Genomic DNA, 19,433 nt, shown 5'->3' on the forward strand with positions numbered 1-19,433 from the left:
GGAGACAGCTTCCATGAGGACCACAGCCCTGGAGAAGCCTGGCCTTGACCAGCTTGTGCCCACACCTCCCACCCCACCCAGAGGACCCAAACTGCTGACCCCACTGCCTCCCACAGGCGACTGCAGATCCTATTCAAATCATCAGTAACCATCTCACCATCAATCGACTCAGAACGACGTTTTCTCCCGGGCGTCTACGTTATAGTTTCTACTACGGAGCTACTATTTATAGTCATCACTGGCAAACTGGAAAAAATAAAACAAGTCATTATGTATCCTCAGACTCTACGTGTTGGACTGGGATAGCCGATGTGTTCTGTGAAATTTTGGAAACGAAGTAAAAATGGAATTTCACTAGCTTAATTCCCTAGACTATTGCAGTCGAGAACTGTTAAGATTTAGAATAACATAAAAGTGACTTCATCCTTAGTCTTTAGACACTCTTAAAAGAACTTCTAATTAATAAAGTGGGTCAGTGACTCAACTATCCACATGAGTGTGTCATACTCAAAAAAAAAAAAAAAAAAAAAAAAGACCCATGAGGGGCTGATGCCAGACAACTTGGATTTTTCTACTCAAAACAACAACAACAAAAAACACGGAAAACTTAAGCCTAATGAAAAATAGATAATGGGAAGTAATTTAGTAAATTAGTCTCAAATGTAAGAGAAGTCATTGTTATTTCCTTGCCCTCCCTCTTCTGGAAAGTTTCCAAACTTATTATTGCCCAGGGCCAAACCAGAAGAAAAACAAATTATGTGCTGAACTTCCATTTCGGTTTTGCCGTAATTCAGGGAAGAAAAGTCCCCCAAGTGAGTAAAATACGGAATATTTTAATGTCCACTTCGGGAACTTAAATTGTTTTTTTTTCCTCTCTCTCTCTCTCTCTCTCTCTCTCTCTTCTATAAAATCAAGTGCAAGGAAGCAGAAGTTCTGTGTTTGTCACCAATCCTTTATTGAAACTGGTAACCGACACGCTTTATAATAGAACAACAAAAATAATGTTCAATATATACAGCCTTTGCATGGACTATCTGACTATACACAAGGCAGAGTGATAACACGATCTAAGTTCCATAATCATTTGTGCACAAAAAGACACCCAGCAGACATGTGGACATTACAGTGGAATGACATCACGGTCCAGTGAAAATTCAGCCTAATACAAAAAACGAACTCGTCTATCGCAAATGACAGCTCTCTCAACGCCCAGAGCTTCTCAGTAGTTAATTCACCCGGAGTCCGAAGCAGAGATTTGGTGTGTGGCTATGAGTCTCTTCAGTGAGACCACCTCTGTGGATAAGTTTGCTATGCCCTGCTTCAGAAACAAATTCTCCGGGTCAGACACTTTGTAGCCACTGTCTTGCATTTCCACAACTCCCGTTTTGAAGCTGTTCTGGGTTTTGCCATGAAGTTCTTTTTGGTGCCAGTGTTCTGATTTGAGAGACCAATCTTGAATGTTGGTCACCTGCACTGAGAAAGGGGTGAGGGAAGAATGTACCATCCCGGGGCCCGGGTGCTTCTCGAGTTCGAAATGTCTCTTAGGCGCCCCGTCGACAGGCGAGGACGGTTTCTGCGTGGCGTCGAACTCGTGGTCGAAGGCCTCCACCTTGATCTGCATGGCTTTGGCTTTTATGCGAAGCTTGTGCGGCAAGGCCGAGGAGTTCGCTTCTGGAACCTTAACCACGGTGGCGTGGACGCGCTGAAGCTCCACGGGAGAGTGGATGGGGCCCTTGGGCACCTGCTGCTCGTCCTCGCCGTCCGAGGACTTGCCCACGGCACCGTCGTCCGTCTCCGAGGTCCGGGGGGAGTTGCTGGAGGAGCGGGCCACCTGCAGCAGAGGGGGAGAGTGCGAGTAGCCGGGGAAGGCGGTCCCCATGAGGTTCTGGTACACGGAGGCCCGGTAGGCGCCCCGCTCGTCGCCAGGCTCCCTCGCGTAGCTCTCCAGTTCCACCGGCTCCTGCTTGATGGCCTGGAACTTGCCCTCGGGGCTCCCGCAGCCACCCCGCGCTGCCCCGTCCTGCGAATGTTCCAGGGAGGACACTTCGGAGACGTCAGACAGGGAGGCCTGCGGGGAGTGCTTGATGACCGAAATGCAGCCGCTTGTCACCATCGAGGGCTCGTGCTCATCCACGAAGGGGCTGCCGCTGGCTTTGGACGCCTGGTAGTCTTGGAAGTACACGGCCGTGGAGTGACTGAGTTTCTGAATCTCTTGGGTGTAGGCCGTAGAGCTAATTAAACCAAACTTTAATTTTAGGGACAGCAGCTCGGCCTTCAGAGTAGCATTTTCTTCTCCCAAGGCGATCAGCTTGTTCTCCAAAACCAGATCATTCAGCCGACGCTTCTCCCGGGACCTCTTGGCAGCTTCGTTATTTTTCCGCCTCTTTTCCCAATACATGGCATCCTTCTTCTCGTCGGGAATGAACTCCCGTTTCCTCCGACACGCGGAAGACTTGCTTTTCCCCACGCTGCCTTCGTTCAACAGCAGCTCTTCGCCCGCCGTCAGGTCTTCCGAGACCTCGGTGAGCGTGGGGTTGAGCACCATCATCTTGTCCACACCGCTGCCAGCATCCAGGGATGCCTGCTCCTTCTTGATGGTCTGCATTTTCCTCAGCTGCATCAGAATCAGGACGGATGACTCCCCCAGTATTCACAAATGCTTTACAAGCTGCAGCGTGCAAGCCATCAACACGTGCCCTCCCGTCCTGTGGTCCGGAACAAAGCTCTCGGGCTCCTCTCACTGAAGGGAGTAGGGGTCGTCCTCCTAGGTTCCCTGCAATACAGGAAAAGAACGTTATCCACCGGCCAAATACCTATTGTCAACTATGCACCAGGAGTGACGCGAAGCACACAGGACACACAGGTCTGCACAAGACGCAGGCCCTTCCTTCAAAGAGGCTGCCATCTGGAAAAGGAGATGGGGCCCACATGCCTATGCTGTCAGGCGGAGAGGACAGCTCTCCAGCGAGACCCTCAGCAGAGTGCTGCGTGGCCCAGGACCGTGGCAGCAAAAACGCAGGTGCCCAGGGAGAAACAAGAGGAAGGCTGTTCCAGGAGCAGAAATGGGGGAGGAGGGCATGTGGAGACGGGACATCCCAGGAAGGAAATGATGGATTGCCTCTGGGTGGTTAAGTTTTTATTTCTTTTTAAAAGTTTTTATTTATTCATGAGAGACACAGAGAGAGAGAGGCAGAGACACAGGCAGAGGGAGAAGCAGGCTCCCTGCGGAGAGCCCCATGTGGACTCCATCCCAGGACTCTGGGATCACGCCCTGAGCCAAAGGCTCATCCACTGAGCCACCCAGGAGTCCCTGGTTGGTTAAGTTTTTAAACGGCACTTGCATATTGCGGTGCTTCTGAATAATCTTAGACGAATTTACATCACTACGAAGCAAACAAGCTCACCCCTTCCAAGGAACTTCCCCAGGTAAACGCTCACACCCGAGCACAAATTCTCAAGTACGTGGAATAGAGTATCACTGCTGCTAAATCTGTTATTTTCACCAAAAATGAAAATAAAAGCCACACCAATGACTTGAGTTGTAGTTGTCTGGATTGACCCTTGCATGGCCATGAACCTGTCCATCACACCCCCAACCACATTCTGGCACGTGGCCCAGCACACCTGGACGAATGAGACTCCCCCTCAATAAAGCTGTCTCTTCTGACACATCATTCTTTTTTCTGGTTCCTTCAAATTGATTTCTCCAACATCTACTTAAGATTGAAGCACCTAACATGCTTTTCTTTCTTTCTTTTTCCTTTTCTTTTTTCTTTTCTTTTCTTTTCTTTTTTTTTTTTTTTGTCCTGAAAAGTCTGCCTCAATAGATTTCATTTATACAGCAGTTTGGGACTAAAATAGTTACTACTACTACTAATAATAATAATTACATAAACAGTTACTATTCAAAGGGACTTTTTTAATTTTTTTTTTTTTTTTTTTTTTAGGTACAGTGCATTCTTGAAACAAAATTATTTTAAACCAAGAGAATGTAATTATGGAAAGAATTTCTTTCCATTTTACTAATTAGTCTCAAACAAAATATTTTTAAAAAATCCTCTAAAATAGAACCAACAGCTAGCTTCCTTTTTCACTGATGAGATATTTATAATCTGAATTTGGCTTGACAGGAGGTAATAAACCCATATTAGATTCCAATGACAATCTTTGTGTGGTGGTTTTGGGATCCAACTGTATTTCTAGACAGGGTTTCTCTGCCTGATTTCCCAGTAGGTAATACTTTCCTACAGGAGACCCCGTTCCATCACTGCTATTTGCATATGGTACTCTCTCCTGCCACATTAAAAAGATTTAATGTTTTTGTTTTACGTCACTCCCTTTCTTGTGCATAGTTTTGTAATGACTAATGAAATGAAGTTTAATTTTATCATCTGGAAAAGCCTGCCAGCTTCTTGCGCCTTTTCCAGAAAGAACAGAAGAAATGATGTAATAATTTCAGGATCATAAAGAATAAGGTTTAATGCCACATTTTTGTCCATCAAGCTGGGCCAACAGGGAAACAGTCAGTTGCAATGTAGCGAACCCCACGATTAATAATAACCAAGACTCTGCTTGTTTTTGATAACACAGTGCTGAGGCAAGGAGTCTGCATGGCAGGCAGCAATGATGGTGTCAAAAGGAGATCTTCCTAGTGATGACTTGGCGCAACAACACTGCTTTCTATAGTTCCACTCAGGTTCCGTCTTCTGACGTGAAAACCCATTCTTCCTCTATATGTTCATCGGGCTCTTCCCTATTACTGAAGATTTCTGTTCCCCAGCTCGGTCAAGTCCCTACCACTAAAGTTAACTGAGTGCTGAGGCAAAGCCAAACTTCCAGCAGCAGATGGGACAACTGCACTGATCTTTTCTGGAGATCTTTTGATCTTTTTTTGCACCTATTCTTCAAACCTCCACTGGATCTTTGGGCACTACTGTTCTTTTTTTAAACATCATATAGTTCCTTGAACACTATCATTCTGGATATATTTTCCACTGGAGACTCACTCTCTCCCCTGCATTTTAAAATGTATCCCTTCCTGGGACACCTGGGTGGCTCCGTGGTTGAGCGTCTGCCTTCAGCTCAGGGTGTGATTCCGGGGTCCTGGAATTGTGTCCCGCATTAGGCTCCCCGCAGGAAGCCTGCTTCCCCCTCTGCCTATGTCTTTGCCTTTCTCTCTGTGTCTCTCCTGAGTAAAGAAATAAAAAAATCTTAAAAAAAAAAAAACCCTTCTTTTTTTAAAAAAAATTCCTTCTACATCTGCTTCCCCAGTGAGTCTTCCCAGTTAATGCTTTTGAAATGCCCCACCATTCTGCCTTCGTTACTCTTCCTAAACTTTTGCTCATTTCATATTTCTTACCCATTTTCATCATTTCAAATCTACCAAGGGGGTTGGGGCTTTGCAGCCTCCTGTCCAAAGGCTGCATGTGCCAGGAGCCGGGGAGAGCGGGGCGGGCAGCCCTCACCACACCGCATTAAGGACACCACCCCATGTCCACTTACTAAAAGTATCCCCCTTGGCTTAGCACCTCTTTGACCCCTCTCTTCTTGCCATCTAAGCACTCTGTGTCCACTCTGTCATCTCTAGAACTTCGTCAGTAGGTCCAAAACCTACAAGAATTGTTCGTTCTTTTTAATCATCTTGCTGTGTGAATTTTACTACATGTATTAGAATCTGAGACTCTTCCTTCATCTGCAAATATTAATTGTCTCTCTGACTCATCGGCAAATCACTATACCTACTATCTCAGAGGATCTTCTGTAATATTTTTTATCAAATAATCTTGCAGCGTTGGAAAAAAGTTTATCATGCGCTTGAGATCATGCAGAGAGAGGTGCCGATTTTCTACACCGTATCTTTCTACAGGTTTGTTTCCTATGACCAACTAGTCTGCAGTTGTTTTCAGGGTGCAAAGTATCATCTCTTGTGTCGGAGCAACAAACTGAACAGAGAGGTGTCCAATATTGGATTGACAGTCCCTCCTTTGCCTCAGCTAAGAGAGTTTTGTAAATGAAACACTTTCTGATAGTATTTTTTAAGCCGAATATTATCATGCAAATTCTAAGCAAGACATTTGAAATGCTTGTTAACAGAGAGCTGCTCTCATTCATGAATTGATTTGTTCAACACATACGGAGCGCCTACTGTGGACCAGGCACAGAGCCAGATGTGGGGGCGGGGGGGGGGAACCAAACCCAAGAGTCAAGGAGCTCCTAGTCTTCTGCAGGAGGCAGAGTGAAGAACCAGGGCCAAGGGAGGCACACACAACGGGGGGCGCCGTCTACATGGGGACCTGGTGCACACGGCACATCCTCCCCAGCCCCACTGCTTGTTTGTGGGGGTGGTGACAACAACACAAGCAATCCTAACAGGTGCCATTAACTGAACGCTTACTACACAGGAGACACGGGGAGCCCAGCCTCTCATGGGTTTGTTCCCCTCACCGTAATGGTTTTCAAAACAGAAAAGGCTCAAAGAAGTTCAGTGCCCGGCCCAGTGCCGCACAGCTGGTCAAGCAGCAGAGCTCAGATCTCAGCCCACATCCTAGTCCCATTCCCCTACCAGGACCCAGTCTGACACCTGCATGGGGTTGTTCTGGTGCGCGTCCAGTTCCGTTTCTGGATCACCCACATTTCTGAGTAATACGCACCAGCTTACTAACGTACTTTGGGACACGAGTAGATGCTGCCAGAACTTCCTTAAGACAACAAAGGTGCCACCTGGAGCTTCTCTCCAGCCTCTCTGGAGTTGTTTGGTCGATACTCCTGAGAGTATCTAATGAACTGAGAAAACTTTCCGAAGGTTCATCTCTGCTAAAATTTTAATCTCCTGGCAATTGTATATGCTAAAATAGGAGAAAAGAAAAACTGTAGCCAGGGGCATTGTCACCTCTGATTTTCTTGTACAAAACCAAAATGTGCCCATTTTCAACATGGAGGGGAGGAGGGTAGTTGAGACACAGAGAGACTGAGTGACTTTCCCATGATCACACAGCACTGGAGGGCAGAGGTGGGCCTTAGAACCTATCTGCCTCTCGACAGGAACTTACAGGGAGGGCTAAGGTGGTTTATGAGCCGTCTAACGCATCGACGTTTATGTTCAACTAGTGACTTTATTTCAAACTCCAGTGTTCTCCCTTGGGATTGATGCCCATGTCACCTCTGTGTCATGCAGGCGGGTCACCACCAGCACTGTGCAGCAGGCACCCCTTCGATTTCCTTTTTTGAGTAACTGTTACTTAACTGCCAGTTCTGTGACGCTGGCCGGTTCGGCACGACCAGCCTCATCAGCACACCCATTAGATAATAGGGCTTGCTTCACGAGGACACGAATAAAAAGAGAAACCGAAGAGCAGGAGGCAGGGCCTTCCAGCCAGTGGCCTCCCATCCGTCCTGCCGTGTCTAATGAACGCTGCTTCCTAGCCTATTATGCTATTTCCACAGGCGGGAGTTGTGTTTTGCAAACTCCAAGCTGTATGTAATGTCTGTTGCCGTCAGATGACCTACGCACCGTCTTTAATTAAGATCAGAATTTGGTTCAAAAAAATTCTCCAAAAGAGTAAAAGTTCACAACATGAAGTGTCCACCAAATTCTCCCTCGAGGAGCGACGTCATTGCTGACGCTTACACAGACGGCCCTGCACCTGCCCCGGAGCCTCTTTCGCAAGAACCATGGATGGCAATTCAAACTTTTATGAAACGAGAAGGCTTTTGTTTCAAGCCTCTAAAATGCTTCCCACAGTTTAGACATTATTCTACTACGAGAAAAGTTTGTTATTAATGCTCTCTTGAAAGGGGAAGTCTTACTGCAAATAGATGTATTACATATTTTGATTTAAAAATTCTGTCTATACAAAATGAAATACTATCTGATATATGCTATTTTTAGAAGTGCCTTTTTAAAAATAGAACTATCTCATTGTCCTCCACTTGCTGGATGTGCCATTTATTCCCTCAGAGGCGTAGTATAGATACCATTAAAGAAAGAAATTTTTTTACATGAAATTGTAAGCTATCTCTCCACGAGCAGACAGCTGCTTGTTTTCGAGATAACGTGTGACTTCGGTGAAAAGTTAATAAATAAAGTTCATCAATTCACAGCTCCTTAAGCTATTAAAACTAGCAAAATGTTAACCTACGTTTCTTGTGGTAGATTAACAGTCAATGACATAACTGTTTCAACAGAATGCTTTTACTTCTTTTCATGGATAGGAATAAAATCCAGTACTTAAAAGCAGAGATAAAACAGGGAAAGGATACACATGTGCAGTCTAGGCGGGAGTGGGGTGTGAAAAAAACTCGGAGTATTGAAGTTGCAAGGGGGATTTCTAATCAGGCTGAAAAATAAAAGGCTTTTATTTTTTAGTCATCTCTACACCCAACGTGGGGCTTGAACTCATGACCCCAAGATCAAGAGTCGCATGCTCTATGGGCTGAGCCAGCCAGGCATTCCAATGGCTTTTTAAATTAATGTTAAATTTTAACATTGTTAGGCCTCTCTAATTGGCACTGAAGTGCCTCCCGTTCAGTAATATGAACCCTAGTGCTAGAGAGAAATGTGTATGCGATCTACATACGAACACAAAGTGATGCTCACGCTTTGCCAAAATCTGTCCTATCATAGAAATGAATTAACCTACTTTTCCGGTTTGGGCACGTTTGTAAATAAATGTGTTAAAACCCGATGAGAGTTTATGCTATGTGAAAATATTTCGAGTTTCTTGCTCTCTCATCCTCCACAAAGGGCCACTTAAAAATGAGACTGAACCTTAACAAATAAGATAACGCTGCATTTTATGATGGCACTGACATAACTTAAGGAATTGAAGTACGGAACAGTACAACTTGACACTCTTTTATACAAGAGGCCAGTGTCTGCAACCTACAGCACACAATGGAAATACTCCGAAGACCATGCGGGAAGCGCATAGATGCTAACTCACACAAAGACTGCATGACTGCAGAATCAAAGACAAAACACACCCTCGCTGAAGGGGGACAGGGATGGGGTGGGTGTGGAATAACAGTAAAGCATTTTTTTTTAAAGATTTTTATTTATTTATTCATTCATGAGAGACAGAGAGAGAGAGAGAGAGGCAGAGACACAGGAAGAGGGAGAAGCAGGCTCCATGCAGGGAGTCCAACGTGGGACTCGATCCCAGGACTCCAGGATCACGCCCTGGGCCGAAGGCGGCGCTAAACCGCTGAGCCACCAGGGCTGCCAGTATTTTTTTAAATGCCAGCATTTTTAAAAAGCTGCAGTCACTACAAAATGGGGACCACTGCTTTCCTTGAAACCTCGGAAGACAGTGGATCAGTGTGACAACTAATCTGAAATCCTAAGAGACACCAACAAGTCACCAAGTAACTCCGTTACAGGAAATTCTGCCAAGGGTTTGCACCAGCAGAGCGCACCCTGAGGAATGGTGGCAGGAACAGTGTGGGTGCAGGGCTGGGGGTGAAGGGGACGGGGAGGGCAGGGCACAAAAAGTTCTTGAATGTTTGCAAGTACACTGAAGAACCCCTCCAGTCCTCCTCAGCTTGACTTTTTGTATTTCTAATTTTTAATTTCACTTTCTTGCCCAGCAAGCAGCTGATTACAAATGTCATTTACTTTACTATGGGCCTTATGAATAGGATGGGGTTTTTGGTTTTTTTTTTTAATGTTTTCATCTCTACTTGAAGGCTATTGAATTGCCCCTTAAGATCCTTGGAGAGTTAATTGATAAAAAGACACCATGTTCTGATAACTAAAAGGCTTATAATACAAAGATCATTCTGATTCCAACGAAAATGAGCCCTCAAAGCCCAGATTATTACCAATGGCATTTAGAAAATCCCCACTAAACTTTCTTATCATAAAAACAAGCTTAAGTTCTCTAATTAAAACCGTATGAGAAATGGTGTTTTTTTAAGTTTTTTTTTTTTTTTTTTTTTTTTTTAACTACAGGAAAGTTATTTGCAAAGAAATTTGAGAGGTAATTGGGGGTAGCAGTAATACAAATTCATTTTGAAACCAAAAAACTGTTATGTAATGTCTGTGATCAAAGGTCAATGTCTTTCGACATTCTCAATGAGTCCGATCTGGATAAAAATCAACTCAAATACAATTTAGGAAAATAACAGGATATCAAACAATGTGTTAATGCTGTGAAACACTGGCACACCTCACAAAACCCAGAAATGCATATATTAAAGGAGCTTCAATTGCATTGTTTCTGTCATGTTTTGAATCGAATCCCAAGTGTGCTCTCATTCCCTCAATACAAATTAAAAATAAACAACTCCTCGCAGCATCAGTGCCATCTGGATTACAATGGAAAAATGAAGTATGTGTGATTTTAGCTCGGGTAAAAATAAAGCCGAGGCAAGATGACTGGCACCTTTTCCATTCCATGCGGCAATCACATTCACGTCGTGGAGCTGACTCCGGACCAAGGCAAGGTCAACTAGAAATATCCACTCTGCGGGTGAGTCAGGCAGTTGCTCAACACGGGAAAGCGCTCTAACAAAGGGTTTTTAATTTTCAGGTGGTTGCATCACACTGATGTTATAATTGCACTTCGCAAAGATAAGCCTTTAACACAGAAAAGGAAATTGTTTCAAAGACTACAGTGAGCTAGCACTCACACTCTGGGGAAGGAGACGGATGGGGGTGGGGGCGGGTGTTACTAGCACAGTGTTCACCCCCCACTTCTCCTTTTCAGGCTGGTGGTCTGGGCTGCTAATCCATCTCTCCATACCTGCACTCCCTCACCTATAAAATAAGGACAGTGATAGAACACAGTGCCAGGCACAAGCAGGGTAAGGAAGGGGCTAGGAAGCACTAGCTCTTAATTTCATTTCTGAAGAATGAGCAGCATCCAGGCAAGGAGGATGATGAGTTCCAGGGCTTTTGAGCCTCTCACAATTCTTAGGGAAGTACGGCCCTGTGCTGAAGGTGGAAGGGTCACCCAGCTGAAGTCTCGTGTAATCAAAAGAACTGACCATCAGCAGATTCACGGACATAGCCTTACTTTTCAACCTGGCAGCCTGTACAGGCTCCTCTCTCCGTGGCTCATCTGTGGGATCTAAGCAGCCTTGGCAGGTCTCGGGCCATGGATGTATTGATGTGGATGGATCAGGCCAAGGAAAACTGGCACAGAGAGGTCAAAGGAACTGGAAAAAGCCAGGCTGTGTGGCACTTGTTACATCATTCTAGCCGCCACGGTCTCACCTCTCTGTGTTCCTTCTAACACTTCCCCAAAACACTAACTCAGTGATTTGGGAGGTTCTGCAATACCGTCAAGAATTCACTTCAAACTTAAATCACCACTGAACACCATGGCACACAGTTTTGGGGGTGGGAGGAAGGAATCATTATTAGAACAAAAATGTATCCTGAGAAGGATCTTTCATTATAGGCTTAACTCAAACTTCAGTCCTTACTATTACTGGACAGACATGTAGGCAGAGAAAAATGAAGGTGAATACATTAAAAAAAAAAAAAAATCTGGCTCCTGGTGAATGACATGGAAACGGTTTACTGAACTCCTCACAACTACCCAGCCAGACAGGTCAAATTCTCTCAGTTTACCCTGGACACCAGTGGGGATCACAACAGCTCCTGGGAAAGGACCCAGCCCTTCTGAGCCTGCACTCCTGGCATTGGGCCAAAGCTGGTCCCTAACTACTGACAGTGGCCTGGAGCTGAAGAGAGAAACCGATTTAGGGGCACGGAGGTGGGATGTGACCCCACAGAAACCAGCTCTTCAACAAAGCCGACTGCCGGAGAACACCTGTGATGTCGCCCTGAATGCTGCGAGCCAGTTGCTGAGCACACTCGCAGAAGTCTTTCTGCCAGGATGAAAGTGCTGTCGCCTTACAGTAGGACAGCGGCGTCTCCCTGGGCGTTTTGATTTTTGTTTTATTTTGAACTCGGGGGATTCAAGTTCGTCCTACCCTAGCCCTTGACCGCATGAAGTACAGGTTCAAAAAAAAAAAAAAGAAAAGAAAAGAAAGAAAGAAAGAAAAGAAAAACCAAAAAACAAACCAAAAAACAAACAACAAAAAAATGCATCCAGTCGACCAGCGAGCACACGGTGGAGCCCAGCCAGGCGCTCCTCTCCATCACCGTCGGCGCTAGCGCCCCCACCCCCAACGTCTGCGGTCTGTTGACATTTGGAGGCTTTCTCGGTCCTTCTCACTTCACGAATCCAGAAGCGCCTGGCTCCGAAACAGAGCGGAGCCTCCAGGAACAAAGGTGTCCGCGGCGCGCCGCAGCTCACCGGGCCCACGCGGGAGGGAGGCCGCTGGCGCTGCCCCAGCCCCGCTGCCCTCCGCGCGCCTCGCCCCGGGCGCCCCGCGCTCCTCCCCGCCCCGCGAACCCCGGGCGCAGCCGCTCCGCCCGGCCCCGTCCCTCGGCGCCCCCCGCGCGGCGCCTCACCGGGACCCGCCCCCGCCGGGTGGGCGGCGCAGCGGGGCCTCGGCGCTGCCAGGACCCCCTCGCCAGAACAAAGGAATGTGGGGAGGGGGCGAGGACGCGCGCAGGCCGCCGAGCGGCTCCGGCCCGAGCGCAGCCCGGGGCGCTCCCGGGGCCCCGACCCGAGGCCCCCCATGCGCCGCGCCCCCAGGCCCCTGCCGCCGCCCCCGGGGGCCCGCGGGCGGGAGGGGCGCGCCCCTGGAGGTCGCGATCGGAAGGTGGCGCTCCGTGTTCCCCAGCAGGCCCGGGGCTCCCTGCCCAATCTCCAAAGTAGGACGAGGTCTGACACGGGGGTAGGGGGGTGGGGGGTGGAGGGAGCAATACTAGCTTGTTGGAAAGCAACTGCAATTATTTGGGGGAATATAATTTGCTCCAGGGATGAATGTCTATAATATGACCTCCCCCCCCCCCAAAAAAAACCCCAAGCCCTCCTCTTTATTTAAATGTTACATCAGGAAAAAAAAAAAATCTGACAGATACACACCGTCATATACATATATTCACACATAATTACATTACCTAAGAGTGCCGGAAGGAATTTAAAAACTGGGCACATTAAACATTCATACACCCTCACAGGGATAAAAAAACTAGGGTATCTACACAAAAACGCAATCCACTAACCTATATCTGCTTCCCATAAATCATATCTGGTCTGGATGGGGGGGGGCGGGGGTAAATACCCACGATGTGAAATAAATACTTGTGACCTCATTCCCTGTTGTTATTTACAAAAGCCGAGACCAGAAGATGACACTTGGCCATCCCCTGCTGTTCTCAGGGAACACAGCACTTTTCCTAAAGTGTCCTTTATAGAGATAAATGGGAGTCAGCATCCAGCAAATCACCGGGCTCTGCGAAATGCCTTCCTAAAAATACAATCTTATCAAAGGTCTCCGAAGGCGTGGAGTTAAAACTACAGCAAATGGCCTTGAACTTGTATTTGCACAGAGCCCTGGAGAAAACACCAGAAATAGCGCTGCGAGGCCACAATTGTTAAAATGTGATAGGGCTAAATTTAGAAGAACGCACATTTCATTTAGGGCAAGAAGACACACATTCGGCAGCGTGAGCTAACTCAATGCTTTACCCAGTTGTCTACTTTCCTGTTTAAAATATCCCTTTGAAAAAAAAAAAAAAGAAAGAAAGAAAGAAAAAGAAAAAACTGTTACAGTGACATTTTAAAGGCTGAGATTGTCCTACTTTCTTTGTAGCAAGATTATAAAATCACGTAATTAGCTCCCGCTTCCTATGCTGACTGCCAGCACATTCGGCAGTTACATAATGCAACATTTCCAGGAAACTATTATGTGATCTGTCTTGTCGTGTCTGAAAAAGCAGTGACAATAAGGTGAGGGAAGGGGCCGGGGGGATGGAGCGCTGGGAAATCGAGAAGGTGTGGGGAGGTCCACCACAATGGTTCGCCCCGGGTCTAAAAGCAAGAGCTCGGGCCGCCTCAGGGGCGAGCCCCGGGAGTCCCCAGGATCAGAACCCAAGCCCAGGAATCCTTCACGTTCCGTAGGAGCGTTTTAGAGAAAGACGCCTTGTATTTTTATTTATTATTATTTTTTTTATTACTGGGGACCTAGCAGAGATGCAAACAACGACGCAACCGCCGGCGCTGCGCGAACATCCCCAAACCGTGGCACACGTCCGCGCACCTCCCGCGGCCGCCCGGAACCCTCGCCAGCCTTCGCGGCGGACGGATTACGCAACCTGCGCAAGGACGAACCCCCACAGCCTCCCCGGGCGCTGGTGGCACACGCTGGCGACACGCAGGGTGGAAGACGTCTGTGCGCAGACACAGCCCCCGGCACAAGCAGGCGCCGCGCGCATTCCCCGAATGCCGTCACGGTCCGCGCTCCCGACGCCGAGACCCGGGCCGGCCCCACCGGCCCGGCCCCTCCGCTGCCGCGGTCCTCCGCCCCCGCCGCGGGCCCGCGGACGGGCCGGGGGAGCGGGCGGCGCTGCCCTTCCCGCTCGAGATGGCTCGGCCTCCCCCGGCGCGCTCCTCCACCAAAACATCAATTTTCCTGAAATCAGGAGACATTATGCAACAGCGGCGGGGGGGGGCGGGCGGGCGGGCGGGGGCCGCGCGAGCCGGCCGGGACGACGTGCCGGCGCCGGGCGCTGCAATCAAAGCAGCCACCTTAAGGTGGCGAGTCCCCTCCCGACGAGGCAGCAAAAGTTTATGTAATGAACGCCCCGCGCGCGCTCGCCGCCGGCCGGCCCCGCGCCCCCGGCAGCGGGCGGGGAGCGGGGCGCGGGGGGCGCGGGGGGCGCGGGGCGCAGGGGGCGCGGGGGGCGCGGGGCGCGGGGCGCGGGGCCGGGCCGGCCGGCGGGGGGCGGGGGGCGGGGGGCGGGGGGCGGGGCGCTTACCGTGTTCCTGCTCCCGGGACGGCGAGCCGGGCGGCGGGAGGGCGCGCGGGCGGCCGGGCACAGGGCCCCGTGCGCGCGGGGCTCGGGCTGGGCCTCAGGGGCGGCGGCGGCGGCGGCGGCGAGGGCGCGGCGAGGGCGCGGCGCGGGCGGCGGGCGGCGGGCGGCGAGCGGCGGGCGGCGGGCGGCGCGCCGGGTCCGCGGGCGCCGTGGCCGCGCCGGGAGATGTGTGTTAGTAGGTCAGTTCCGAGCGCCGCGCTACGTCGCCGCCCGCCAGCCCCGCGGTGACGGGCGGCCCGGGCCCCAATCGCCGCGCCCGCACCCGCCCCCCGCCCGCCGCCAATGGCCGCGGCCGGCGGGGGCGGGCTCTCCGCGGCCCCGCCCCCGGCCCGCCCCTCCTCCCGCCCCCTCCCCCTCCCCCTCCCTCCCTCCCTCCGCTCCCCTCCCCTCCCCACGCCCGCTCCGCCCCCCCCCCCCCCCCGCGCTGCGCCGCCCGCCCGCCGCCCGCCCGCCTCCCTCCGCGGCCGCCGCCCCGCGCCCCGCGCCCGGCTCCCGGCTCCCGGCTCCCGGCTCCCGGCTCCCGGCTCCGGGGGTGCGCAGCGGAGGGGCCCGAGACCCGCCGCCGGCTCTCCCCGCGCTGCCCCCCGCGCCGCCGCGCGCACTCACGGCGGCGCTTTGTGTGCCCCCGAGCACGCAGGGCGCGGCTACCTGTTGCCCACCGGGGACCCGGGCGCGGCACGGACGCCGGCGGGGCCCTCCCCGGGGCGGGCGGGGCAGGCGCGAGGGGGGCGCTGGCGGGCCGCCGCGGGGGGGAGCGGCTGCGGCCGAGCCCCGGGGCCGCGTAGGCGGCGCTGACCAGGCCCTCGCGCGTCTCCCCGGGGAGCGCGGCGGCCCGCGGCGGGCGGAGAACGCGCCGCACACAGACACCGCCCCCTGCACAACTAGGGCGCGGATGACGGAGGCGAGGCGGTTGCGTAAGCGGCCGGGCCGAGAGGTGGCCGCCGCGGGTGCGCCCGGCCCGAGGGCTCCCCCGCCCGCGGCCCGCGGCCCTCTGCCCGGCGTCGTGCCCCTACCTCCCCGGGCCGCGGGCTGCGTGAGGCGCGCAGAGGTGGGAGCCAGGGCCGCTCGCGCCGCGATCCTCCATCCTCCATCCTCCACCCTCCACCCTCCATCCTCCATCCTCCATCCTCCATCCTCCATCCTCCATCCTCGGGCGTCGCGCGCCGGGCTGGGAAGGCACGTGGCGCACACGCGGTGCAGCTTGGGGAGCGAGAGCGGGCGGGCGAGGCCGCCTTGGCCGGGCCACGGTCCTGACGGTCCTGACGGTCCTGACGGTGACGCCCGTGGGGGAGGGGGGGGGACCTCCAGCTCCGCGGGGCCGCGAGCCCTGCCTTCTGTGCCTTCCCAGCCTTTCCCCTAAGACAATTCTATTTTTTGGGGGGGGGGGAGAAAAATTTGAACCCAACCCCAAAGTGACCCCCCACCTACCGTCGCCGGTGCCCATCATCAACAGAAAAATCTGCTTGCTCCGTCTGTCTCCTTTCTCTCATCCTCGTCCTCATGTGACGCAGTAATAAGCGCCCAAAGAGTGATGCTTCAGGATGCTTGTCCCTTGTCACTTGGTTGTTGGGAAGCCTCACGCTCCAGACTGTTCTTCAAGGAGATGCTGTGGTTCAGAACACGCACTCGTTCACGGTTCATCCGGTAGAGGGTGGATTTACCAACAAGGCCCTGACCATTGAGACATGCCATACGGCTTTTCATTTCTTCCCCCCAAATTCACTGTCCCAGGCGCTCACCAACTCAAGAAGTTGTCTCCTGTCTATGGCTATTGAGCCTGTCCCTGCTATTAAGACGTTTATTCGAAGAGTTGACTCTGTTGATGAAAACGCGTCTGATTTTGGCTTGTGATTTCCACCTCTCTCTCGGTTTTTGATGATTCTGTATTTTTTTTTCCTCAAGCCCTTAGAATGCCCACTATAGTTTGAAAGGAGGTTAGTTTGAAAACCTCCTTTAGGTGAAATTAAAACGACATCCATGAGTCGGTTACCTTTTCAGGCTTAGACATGCAGCGAGTTCCCCAGAAATCCAAAGCCACTCTACAGAGCTCCCCTACCCCCCACACCTACAATGAGTTCTCCAGATTTTTGTGCTTTTTGAATGGTTTTATAGAATTCCAAAGCTATTGTAGAATGAGCAGTGAATGACTTTCTAGAAAGACAACTTAAAGTTGAAAAAACAAGTAGATAACATGGTTGGAGGCACCGCAGACAATGATGGTAGTGGTTGGGGCAGGGAGTGGGGAGTGGGATTCTCTGAACTCGGAAACTGAGTTTTTCAAAATTCTTTATGCCAAATTTTGAAACCTGATGCTCTTTTTCTTACTTTGTGTGTGTGTGTGTGTGGGGGGGTCCTAGATTGTGCCTGTATCGTATTTCTGCATCATTTTTTTGTTGTTGTTGCCATCCTACTTGGAAATCGGATGAAGTGTAAGAGATGTCTGTGATACCAACTTAGAAAGTAACTCTTTAGCTCCTCCTGGTGATTGGGAAACCACTGAGCAATACGGTGAACGATCTGTCCCCATTACCCAAGAGGTGTTGTGTCCGGTAGGATATGCTAGAACATTCACAGAATAGGCAGGCACTTGCAGATTAACACAAGTCAATGGAGCATGAAGCCTGAGACATTGGAAACAAATTAGTTAGGGTGGGGAGGCTTCTAGGAAGACATCAGCGTGTGCCTGGCAGTACAGCAGGGCTGTGACCAGGTCCCCAGGAGGAAGAGGAGGGGGAGGAGAAAGGGGGTTCTGGTTGAAATATGAAGTCCAAACTTCCTGACTCTCAGTCCCTGTCAGTGTGTGGGGTGGAGGATGCCAGGGAGGAGGAGGAGGAGGAGGTGAGGACTCTGATCGGTACTACAGGCGGGAGAGAGTCAACCCCACATTCAGCTACATCTGATTACACTCCCAATATCCTTTTTGGTTAAGCAAATATAAGGAGAGAAGAATGACTACAAATGTAGCCTCTCTTTCCTGATTGGGGAGTGCCTTACCACTGTAGGACATTTCAAGCTAGAAGATTCTCCAGAGGCCACCTGTCCCCAGAAGGCTTTCCCTGGGGCCCCGTCAGGCAGAGGTAGCTGCAATTTTGGATGCATGGTGAGAATAGGTTAGTGGCGTTGGGCTGTGGCAGCGAGAGAGCCACACACCGTGCTTGGGCCCTCATGGGTTGTTGTAGCAAGAGACAGAATTCCAGGGGCTGAGGCTCCAGTTTTTCAAAAAAGAGTAAACAACAACAACAACAACAACAAAAAATTTTTTTTGTAAGCTATCCTGAGTTTTCAGTGTTGGCAAGCAATTGGTTAAAAAAAGAAAAGACACAGTGGCTTGGCCAGCTGCAGACTGGGCAGGCTGTGCCCCCTGACCAAGAAGTTCTAAGATGCCCATGGAGAAGAGCCATCGGAGGGTGAAGGGTAGGATCCTGCCTGGTCACCCAGCTTGGACAGCTCCACCTTATCTGTTCTAGATATTGGAATCTGTATTTCTTTGTAGGAAACCTTACATCGTTCAAAATCTTTTGGCCACCACTGGGGCCCCAGAGCTAGCCTTGGGGCTCCCAAGGCCAGGACCACCGTCTTCCTACTGTGCTGTGCCTATTGGTGTCTGTTCTGTAAAGTTCATGAACACGAGGTAAAACAATTTCTAGGAATTCAAGGTTATAGTTTTGTTTTGTTTTTCAGGTTAGGCTTTAAACAGTGAGCTAGTGTGGCAGCGATTGCCATGGCTTGTCACCCACAGGAGGCCTGCCCGCACCCGTCAGTATGCAGTTTATGCTGGTATTTTGCTTTGACCTAATGAGTCATTGAATGTTTAGGCAGAAACTTCCTGGAATGGGTAGAAAATTTCTTTCTACCTTCTACTTGCGTGGACCTTTATTATTCTTTTATGTTTTCTTCTCCTGATTTATTCAATGTATTCTCTTTTTTTTTTTTCAGCGTGCACGCAGGAGTGGAGGGGGTGGCAGGGAAGTGGGGGCAGAGAGGGAGAAAGAGAGGGAGAGAGGAGAGGGAGCAGGCTCCATGCTGAGCGCAGAGACCATCACAGGGCTCGATCCCACAACCCGGAGATCATGACCTGAATTGATCAAGAGCTGGATGCTTAACCAACTGAGATACCCAGGTACCCATTATTTGATGCATTCCTAGTTTTTCCTTTGGCCTCTCCCCAACCATCAAATCCTCACCTCCCTCTGGATTCTCTCCTCTACCAAGCTTCCACCTTCCATTCTTGCCCCCTGCCTATCCCAGCCACTGCCTGGACATTGTGAGGGTTTAAAATTTTCACCCTGCCTTCCCCAGCTTCTGCCACAGGGTTCCATCTGCAGGAGTTCCATTAGCATGCTCGGCCTTATTATTCAAAAACCAGTTTTTGTGGGAAATTGGGTAATAGAAGATGGTCAAATAGACTCCCCAAAGAAGCACAGGCTTTAGAGTGTGAGAAGTTGAAATGTTTCGTATTAAATGGCTCTTGCTCAAGCTAAGACAGAAATTAGATCTCTACACCGACTACATGATTTCCCCAGACAAAAGCAGCTGA

The 19,433-nt window shown here is 50.5% G+C and overlaps 1 protein-coding gene across 2 annotated transcripts; it reads right to left on the bottom strand.

Annotated features, from left to right (window-relative positions):
- Nucleotides 1-931: 931 nt before the first annotated feature.
- On the bottom strand, nt 932-15,687 carry NFIL3 (nuclear factor, interleukin 3 regulated). Of its 2 annotated transcripts, none has more exons than XM_072761340.1 (2): nt 15,545-15,687; nt 932-2,773 (listed from the first exon to the last, which is right to left on the bottom strand). In XM_072761340.1, exon 2 carries the CDS (start codon nt 2,618-2,620, stop codon nt 1,232-1,234), a length of 1,389 nt encoding a protein of 462 aa, XP_072617441.1. In that variant the 5' UTR covers nt 2,621-2,773; nt 15,545-15,687; the 3' UTR covers nt 932-1,231. The 2 variants fall into 2 exon arrangements, with proteins under 2 accessions (XP_072617441.1, XP_072617432.1); XM_072761331.1 differs by lacking the exon at nt 15,545-15,687 and adding an exon at nt 14,840-15,152.
- Nucleotides 15,688-19,433: the final 3,746 nt, after the last annotated feature.

The sequence above is a fragment of the Vulpes vulpes genome, chromosome 1 (genome assembly GCF_048418805.1).
Source record: "Vulpes vulpes isolate BD-2025 chromosome 1, VulVul3, whole genome shotgun sequence".
NCBI lineage: Eukaryota > Metazoa > Chordata > Mammalia > Carnivora > Canidae > Vulpes > Vulpes vulpes.

Bases quoted from the DNA above. Each gene is read 5' to 3' on its own strand.
- NFIL3 (XM_072761340.1), bottom strand. From the start codon at position 2,620: ATGCAGCTGAGGAAAATGCAGACCATCAAGAAGGAGCAGGCATCCCTG.